The 9429-nt window shown below is 50.6% G+C and overlaps 1 protein-coding gene across 8 annotated transcripts in view; it reads left to right on the top strand.

The window, feature by feature from the left end:
- The window catches only part of KHK (ketohexokinase), a 93137-nt gene extending 86887 nt beyond the window's left edge, over window positions 1–6250 (top strand). For all 8 annotated transcript variants that reach the window (XM_086928133.1, XM_086928131.1, XM_086928135.1 and 5 more), the window contains 2 exons: window positions 4885–5042; window positions 5653–6250. In XM_086928133.1, the coding sequence (XP_086784259.1) occupies window positions 4885–5042; window positions 5653–5738 (244 nt within the window). In that variant the 3' untranslated portion in view covers window positions 5739–6250. The remainder of the gene's footprint in view (window positions 1–4884; window positions 5043–5652) is intronic.
- The last annotated feature ends 3179 nt before the right edge of the window (window positions 6251–9429 follow it).

The following is a 9429-nucleotide window of genomic DNA, read 5'->3' on the forward strand; positions in this document are numbered from 1 at the left end:
CCAATTGTCGGCCATAGGTAGCAAGTCTCTTCGTGGTCCAGCCAACATCAAGGTCCATGGTGATTGCATGGTGGTGCTGTGTGGTGTGCTCCTGTACTCTCTTAGGAAGGCTTGTAGTGTTTCTTCTGGGTCACTCCCTTCTACGGATGATATGCGCAGCACTTTGTTCACTGTCCTCATAAACCGTTCCACTTCGCCATTGGCCTGTGGCCATTGAGGAGTGATTCGGTGATGTTTTATTCCCAGATTCTGCAGAAACTCTTTGAACTCGCTCCCCTGGAATGGGGGTCCATTGTCCGTTTTAATGACAAGCGGAATGCCGAACAACGCGAATGCTTTGCTGAGAATTGGGCGAATGTTCGCAAAGCTGGTTGATGCTGCTGTTTCTACTATGGGGTACTTAGTGTAACTGTCAATTAGCACTACCGTGATCTTCCTATCCGGGAAACTCCCAAAGTCTAGACTTAGCCATGCCCATGGCGACGGGGCATGGTCTTCCGTGATCACTGGGGCAGGTACTTCAGGGCTACTGGTTATTTGGCATGCTCGGCACTCCCGTACGATGGTGTCAACGCTCTCTTCCAAGTTGGGGAACCATATTTTCTCCCGCATCCTCGCTTTCATCCTGCGGGTGCCTTGGTGTCCCTCGTGTGCTAGGGTGGTCGCCCTCTCTTGTAGTGTCTTGGGGATAACTACCCGAGCTCCTCTCAGTACCAGTCCGTTGTCAGCGCAGCTGAGGTCATTGTGGATTTTCCAGAATTGGTGCAGGCGTGTTTTGTCCGTCTCGTTCCACCCATTGACATCCTTCAGGAAATTTGCCCATGATCCTGAATGTATTGCTTCTTTTGCCCGTTGGATGACTGCATCACTGTCATAGTGGGAGATGATTGTGTCTGCGGTTAGAGCTCGGGGGCACGCTCCTGTTGATAACATATTGATGAATTCTTCGGTCTGGCTTTCTTGGTCCGCATTGTGGGGTCCTTCTGCGAAAGGGTGGCGTGACAGAAAATCTGCCGGGTTTTTCGCCCCAGGTCTATATACAAGGTCCATTTGATACTGTTGAACTTGGATAGCCCAGCGTTCAATTCTCGGTGGTGGGTGCGGTGCAGTGCCTCGGAATAGAGGGATTAACGGTTGGTGGTCCGTCACCATTCTGAATGGGTGACCAGATATGTAGAGGTGAAAATGGGCGCAGGCCCATTTTACGGCCAATGCTTCTCTTTCAATTTGTGAGTATGTCGCTGTCAAGGCTTTGCTTGCAAATGCCAGCGGGGCCCACACCCCGGTTCGGCTTCTTGTGACAGTAGGGCTCCCAGGCCCACTGGGCTGGCATCCACCAATATCTCTGTGGGTCTCGCAGTGTTGAAGTATGCCATTGTGGTGCTGTCTAGTAGTGCCTCCTTGATTTGGTGAAATGCTTTGTCCTCGGTGTCTGTCCACTTCCACGAACTTTCTTTCTTCGTCAGGCTTCTTAAGGGCTCTGCGATTGTGGCTAGATTGGGTATAAACCTTGCACAGTATTGTGCCATCCCTAAGAAACTCCTCACTTCGGACGCGGTTGTGGGTGCTGGAGCGTTCTCAATGGCGTGAGATTTGCGTGGGTCCACCTTAACACCGTCTGAGTCAAACACGTATCCAAAGAATTCTATTGATTTTCTGAAGAATTGGCATTTATCTTTGTGCAAGGTGACGCCATACTGTGCGAGTCTCTGCAGGGTGGCTTTTAGTCTTTGGTGGTGCTCTTCACTCGTTTTGGCGTGGATCAGGATGTTGTCGCTTACATTCAACACCCCTTCAAGTCCAGATAATATTTCTTTAATTGTATTTTGAAAGATCTCGGCTGCGGACGATATGACGAAATTCAGTCGCTTGTACCGTCTCAGCCCTAGGTGTGTTGAAAAGGTTTTTATGTAGCGGCTCTCCTCCGCCAGTCTCAGCTGATGATATCCTGCGTTAAGGTCCAGCTTAGAGAACCATTGGGCCCCATTTAAGTCTGTCAGGATGTCGTCTACTGTTGGAGTGAGGTGTCGCTCCCGTCGTATGGCTTTGTTCGGGATCCTCATATCTATGCAGATGCAGATCTTGCCTGGCTGGGTGGCTTCTCGGCTATTACCATCGGGGACACCCACGGTGTTGGCCCCGACACCTTCTCAATCACTCCCTGTGCTTCTAGTTGGTTTAGTTCTTTCTCTACTGCGGTGCGCAGGTGAAACGGTATCCTTCGGTGCCTCAGCGCCACTGGTTGTATGGCGGGGTCGATGTGTAGTTTGATCGGCGGTCGCTTGATGGTTCCAAGGCCCTCAAATAGCGTGGGGAACATTTGCAGGATGTCCTCAGTTTGGAGTGCTTTGACTGCGTTCGCAAACGCTATGAGGCGGAGATCTTCTGCCGTATTGCTTTCCACGAGTAGGTCTGCCTCTTTGTCTATGACATGGAAGGTCGTCATTACTTCATTGTCTTCCGCTTTAACTTGAACTACCATTTTCCCTCGCAGCGGGAGGGGTTCTTGGCTCCCGTAGGTCAGTATTCGTGCTTTTGAGGGGACCAGCTTGGGTCTCGGCTTCAGTGCTTTATAGTGTTGGATGCCCATGACGTTCACGGTGGCTCCCGTGTCGACGACGCCGGTCACTGGTGACCCGTCGATGTGTATTTGGCATTTTGGCTGGGGCCTTCGCCGTCTCTTTAGTTCACTTACGAATGATACGTAGTAACATTCATCTTCGTCCTCTGTGGATGATTCGTCAAATTGCGCTTGCCTCGGCGACTTGCCTGACCGGGACGACGCTGCGCCATCTAGTGATAACTGCCTCACAGCTCCGGTGATTGATTTTCTTCCTGACGTGCCTCTTCCCCGGGAACCACCTCTGCATACGCTTGCGAAATGGTTGGGTATTCCGCATTTCGAGCATGTCTTGCCTCGTGCAGGGCAGCCATCTTGGTTGTGTTCCTCCCTGCCACAGTATCCGCATGGTGTTCAGCGCGGCGTCCTGGTCGGCCATCTTCCTCTGCTTCCCCGACTGGTGCCGCGGACTGCGTCTACTCTTTCTGTCTTCACAGTGGGTCCCGCTTCTGCCTGTGGATTCAAGGCTGCTTCCATCGCGGTCGCACGTGCATCTGACAACTCGTGGGACCTGGCGAGAATTAGTATTTCTTCGAGTGTTAAGCGCGGTTGCCTTAGAATCAGCGTCCTCAGGTGCTTGTTGCGACAACCTTGGATGAGCTGCGCGGTTACTTCCTTCTTTTCGTCATCATCTGTGCACGTGCTTATGAGGTCCCTCAGGCGCGCATGAAATGCGTCCATTGTTTCTCCTTCCCTCTGTTTGGACTGGCGGAATTTGAAGCGTTCATAGTGCGGGTTTAATTGGGGGTCAAAATGTGCGTTCAGCGCATTAACTGCTGCGTCGTAGTCGGTGTCGGCCCCCGTATCTGGCAGGTGTTTGAATAGCTTGTATAGCTCTGTGCCTCCAAAATGAAGTAACGGGGATCTTTTTACTTCGTTGTCCTTCTCCCTCGTGGCAGTGAAGTAGTTGTTTAGCTGTCCTAGCCACACGGCCCATCTGGGCGCTGCTGTGCCTGGGTCTATTAGTTCACTGAAAGGTGGTAATGCTTGGATTTGGGAGCGGACTGACGGTGCTGGTGGTTGCGTCCCGGGGGCTGTTGCCTGTGCTTGGGGTCCTGCTCGCTGTGCCGGGTCGGCTACTTGCTGCGCTCCACCTGTTGCTCCCCCTGTGTTTGTAGACATTCTGATGTTGGGCGGGGGTTTGGCGCTCTTTTACTGGATGTCTCTCCTTGCCTCGCAGGTTGTGTTTGCCTATGCTTGTTGAGGCAGGTACGTTTGGCACTGGTGTTTGGTGTCTCTAGGTTGACTTTGTGTGTCTCCTTCCGTTTGCACGCGCTTGTGCTTGTTTCTTATTTCCTCTCGTGTGGCGTGGCGTGCAGCCTCATTAGCGGGAGATATCTTCTCCTCTTTCCGGCGGGGTACTTGCGTGCGCTCGGGGCCTCGCGCTTGTTTGGTTCGAGGCGCCTCTCCTGTCTCGCGCTCTCCCAGGGTCTCTTTTCACTCGCGTTGGCGCCTCACCTTCTGCGCATGCGCGCACTGCCGGGCCTGCTGCCGGGTCGCTCTTCTCGGCGCGCTTCCTCGCTTGGGCCGTCCTGCCGCTGCCGTCGCCGGTGCCACACGCAGCTCCTTGCATCTGCTGCTTACCGGTAGGTGGATTCTTGCCTTGGGTGGCTGGCTTTGTTTTCGTCGTCGTCTCCGCTCCGCTCCGGTGCTGCGGCCGGAGTGTTCGGGCAGTTATTGATCGGGCAGGTAGCGCTGCTGGCTGGCGCTGCTCGATTTAGGCAGATCCCACCCTCGTCGCCAGTGTGGGGGTGCAAGGGGCCTGGCAAGGCCTACAGCGCTGCGTCGCTTGCATAGGCAAAGTAATAGACACACACTCTTGCTATACTGGTGTGGACAGGAAGTGCCGTGCCACCTCCGTCCCTTTATTTAAAGCCTTCTGGCCACGCCTGGCCAGAAGGTGATACATTTGTGGGTAGTGCTTCCGGGGCTCAGCCTGAGACCCTCGGTGCACTAGAGCGCTACAACAATGTCTCCAGCATGGCTTTTCCAGGTGTCACATACAATCCTCCTTTCCCCCTCGCTGTACTGGTCTGGCTTCCATCTGACATTTAAGAAGCCAGCAAAGAGTGGCTTTGTGCAAACTTAACAGCATGAGAAAGCTTGCAGAAATTAATTGACATATTCAGACAAAAATCTTTTGCCAAAGCAATAAAACCCTTCAAAATCACTCGCAGAGAAAATTCAGTTTTTGGTCCGTCTGTAAAGGAACACTTTTGAACTGAATTGTGTCGATAATTCATGCATTTGTTTTGTGTGATCAGAGCCTACCTAATCTGTGCCTGGGCGGAGAAAGGAGCTGATGCCCTTGGTCCAGAAGGAACATTAATTCACGCCGACGCCTTCCCCCCTGATGTTATTGTGGACACACTAGGAGCCGGTGATACCTTTAATGCATCTGTGATATTCGCCCTCTCTACAGGTATGTAGCTCTCAATGTCTCTGAACGGCTTTGTTTCACCCTGTCTGCCCAGCCCGTCCCTCATTGTTGTAGGAAACCTGACTTTGAGAAACCTATTCCTAGTCTCTACTGAGCTACCTGCCTGAACCCCTCAATTCGAGAGGAGATGGAATCTGGGGGCTAAGTTGCTAACCCTGGGTCTCAGAGCCTTGCATTCTAAGCCCCGGTTTTGACGTTTGAACATAAAAAAAATAGAAATTTGCTCTACCTCTCTGTGCCCAAAATGTAAGCAATTATAGTGCTAAGTAAAACCTTTACAAGTCTGCTTTCTCTGGCCTCCTTAAGCAACATAACAATCAGTTGCAATAGAGGCCAGACCTTCCCTTCCTCTATCATTTTAAACAATACACCCTTTATGAATGTGTGGTGAGGCTTTGAATAAGCTGTAGTTGTTATCTCTTGTGCCAGTTTCTTCTAGTAGATATCACCTTGGCAAGTGATGGAACATCAACATTTGCACCATTTTCCTTTTCTCAGCCTCATCCAGTAGCATCCCATACAATGGTGGTTTGGGGGTCTTGATGTTGTGCTTCTGTAGTGCATTTCATACTTCTCCCTGTGTTGCTTTTAGGTAAGAGTGTTCAGGAAGCACTGACCTTCGGCTGCCAGATTGCAGGCAAGAAGTGTGGGATCCAAGGATATGATGGGATTGTGTGACCTCAGCATCTCCTCTCTAAAAAGTCAAAAGAATAGACCTGGACTTCATGCCTTGGGGAAGAAGTGGCCATCAAACTGCTGTGCTCCGTGTAGGTCATATGTGAACCTGGTAGCGGGGAAAACTGCTGGACATCAAAGTCCGTCAAGAGAAACACAGCATCTGTCCAGAGTGTCGGGCATTCGTTAAAATAGATCGCCCACCTCGGGGACACTCTAACACACTTGTATATCTTGAGAGACCATGGATGGTAGTGTCTCTGTGCTGCAACATTTGCCAAATCTGTGACATGTTAGCACTGGCTCCAGGTCCTTTTTGTGTGCATCCCTTTCAGGGAGCAACACAATACAGTACAATACCATTGATGTGTTAGGAAATACACAATTACGTGCAGGGTTTTGTTTGTATAAATGAACAGCTGCGTCACATACAAGGAACTCTTTTCCTCTATTGTCTTACTCTGTATGACCTCACAAAGCCAAACTAAATGTAAAAATAAAAGTAAAAAACTTTATATGTTTGTCACGTTCCTGCTAATTTCCTCTCGGTTACCTTCAGGCTTCCAGCTGTTCAACATCTTCCAGTGCTTCTTGGGTGCTCGTTGGTCAGTGGGCTATTCTGTTCCCCAATAGATTTCCCAAAAGGAATACATCCTTTTCATTGGTCCAGATTGTTTTTTTTTCTTTTGTAATATATATATATATTTTTAATAACTCTTTTTATTGAAAGAAGCATCAGTAAAATCACATTACAGAGGGTCAAATAAAGCAGCCGAGCACACATCAGGGGGCAACAGATTAAACAACGCTCATAATTGTATGGGAACTTCAAGGAGAGGGGCGTCATCCAGAGCGGCATTCAGGGGTGGTGTACAAATTTCCCCTCTGTAACTATTCCAAGGCCCCCAAACCAATGACCACTTTCGAGGGCATCCCCTTGCAAGATATGCAGTTTTCTCCCTGAACATGCACCAGTCCAAATTGTTTTCCCACACTTCTAGGGTGGGAGGTTGCCCAGCTCCCCACAATCGGGCTATATTTCGTTTGGCAATCATGAATCCCAAAGTAGCCCATTGCGTCTGTGAGGTATTCAAATCAGTAGGCTCCCAGATGTTAAGTAAGCACCTATTCGCCTCCAGTGCAAGGGAGACCCCAACGACTTTATGTATGGTATCATGTATATTGAACCACTTTGTAGTGATGTGTTCACACTCCTAGATATGTATAAAGGTGCCCACATGACCACATTGTCGTTTGCGTAGCCCCCTGTCTGAGAGTCCCATATGCACCAACTGAGGTCCCGTGAGGTAAATCCTGTGGAGAATTTTAAGTTGAACTAGTCGCAGGCGGGCCGGAATTGCGACTTCCCTAGGGGAGGACACTGCTGTCTGCCAATCTTCCTCATCCAGCTCTATTCCGTCCTGCATCCATTTGTCTCTTAGCACCTCAAGGGGGTCAGGTCTGTGATTGATCAGTTTTTTATATATCAAGGAGATCGTTTTGTCAGGAAGGTGTCCGTCCAGTATCCTATCTTCCAGAGGGGAAGCCTCTGGGGGCTCTGTCCCCTCGGGGAGTGCAGAGAGAAGGGAGAGACAAATCTGCCCATAACGGAAGTATTCAGACTTCACCAGATTATATTCTACCTGCATGTCCTCAAATGATTTAATTCTCCCCTTCCCCCAAATATCCTTGATCGTGGAGATTCCTATGAGATCCTATTTATCCAAGCCTTTAGTCTTCCAGAGCGTGCCCAACTGCTCCGAGTCCCACAGCGGGGTGGCCATGGTCAGCTTATTTTTCCAGCCCAGTGAACCCGTGGCCACATGCCAGACCTTGACCGAGTGCTTAGTCGGCCCCATCAATGCCAGTCTATTAGGTCGAGATTATAGGGCTCTGCTAGATCTACCCCCTGGGAGAAGCCATTTATCCATAGCATATCCAGTGTCATCAACCCGCCATACGTGCCATGGTTAATCGCTGCCAGCTGGGACGCCCAGTAATAGCTCTTGATATCTAGGCGGGAAATGCCTCCGTCATACCAGGAAAGTGTTAACTTGTGTAAAGCAATGCGGGCCTACCTTCCCACAACAGACTCCGCTGTAAGCTCTCGATCTCACACAAGTATCTAGATGGTACCACATCCAAGGAGTTCTGCAGGGCATAGAGAAAACGGGGAAGGGCCATCATTTTAAAGAGGGCTGCCCTTCCCAACAATGAAAGAGGAAGCTTCTTTCAATTGGAAACATCACTCTTGAGTCTTTGGAGAGGGGGTAGAATGTTTCGGGTATACCTAAGTGAGGGATCCAGTGAAACAAAGACTCCCAAATATTTGAATCCTTCTGTTCTAAACTGTATAGGACAGTTTCGCGGAGGGACAGGGGGGTCTCCCTTCAATACAAACAACAAGGATTTCTCACAGTTGATGGAAAGCCCAGAGTTTCTCCCAAAGGAAGCCAGCACATCAAAGATCCCGATAAGGGACTTACGAGAAGAGGTCAGATAAAGTAGTATATCATCTGCATACAAAGATATGCGGTCCTCCCATTCAGGGGTCCACCGCAGACCTCTGATCGAAGGCTCCCAACGTATCCAAACAGCCAGAGGCTCCAAAGCCAAAGAAAAAAGAAGGGGGGACAAAGGGCTACCCTGGCGGGTACAGGGCCGGACTGGGAACCACAACCGGCCCTGGCAAAGTGCTCGGCTGGCCCCCCTCCCCACGCGGAGGGGGGGAAGGGTGGGGGGGGGGCGAGCACTTTGCAGGGGCCAGTTTTCGGCCGATTTTGTTACAGGCTGTTTTTGCAGCTGTGCTGCAAAAACAGCCTGTAACAAAAACAGCCCCCAGGGGCCCAAAACCGGCCCCCACCCGTCCGGCGCTCTGGGGTATTGCCCCGTGCCCTCTATGGCCAGGCCGGGCCTGGGCGGGTACCCCGTCCCAGCAAGAAGGGAGCTGAAGCTCTATTATTCACTACTACTTGAGCTAGCGGCTCCGAGTACGGCATACGTACCCATCCGATAAACTCGGGGCTGAACCCAAACTTTGCCAAAACTGCCCACAAATAAGGCCATTCAATTGTGTCAAATGCCATTGTTGAGTCGAGTGACGCAATTTAGCTGGCTACTGTAGAGTGTGAGCTCTAGCTAATACCCCATGCAGTCAACGCAGATTTAGGGCGGTGTTCCTATGGGGCATAAAGCCCGACTGATCGGGGTGCACCAGATCGCTGATGACTTTTACCAGTCTTTTTGCCAGGAGCTTGGCCAAAATCTTCGGCTCGGCGTTTAGGAGAGAAATAGACCTGTAGGAGGCACAGTTTGTTTTGATCTTGCCCTCCTTCTGGATCACGACTATCGAAGCAATTCTCTGATCTCTAGGGAGAATCCCTGCGTCCCTGGATTCCAAAAACATTTCCTTCAAATAAGGCGCGAGTTTATCCGGTTTAAGTTTATAAAGTTCAATGGGGAGCCCATTGGGGCCCAGTGCCTTACCGGAGTTTAATGAGCTGATGGCCAGGGCAATCTCGTCTGCTGTCAGCGCACTGTCGGTCATTGAGGGAAAGGCACGGGAGTTGTATGTCACGGAGCAATAGATAGATGGGAGTCCGCTTCCGAGCAGGAAGAGACCGATGTATAAACCGCCTGGAAGTGGTCAGCGAATGTATCTACTGTATCCTGCGGATCAGTGAGTCGTGTCCCC

This window comes from Lissotriton vulgaris, chromosome 6 (assembly GCF_964263255.1).
Source record: "Lissotriton vulgaris chromosome 6, aLisVul1.2, whole genome shotgun sequence".
NCBI lineage: Eukaryota > Metazoa > Chordata > Amphibia > Caudata > Salamandridae > Lissotriton > Lissotriton vulgaris.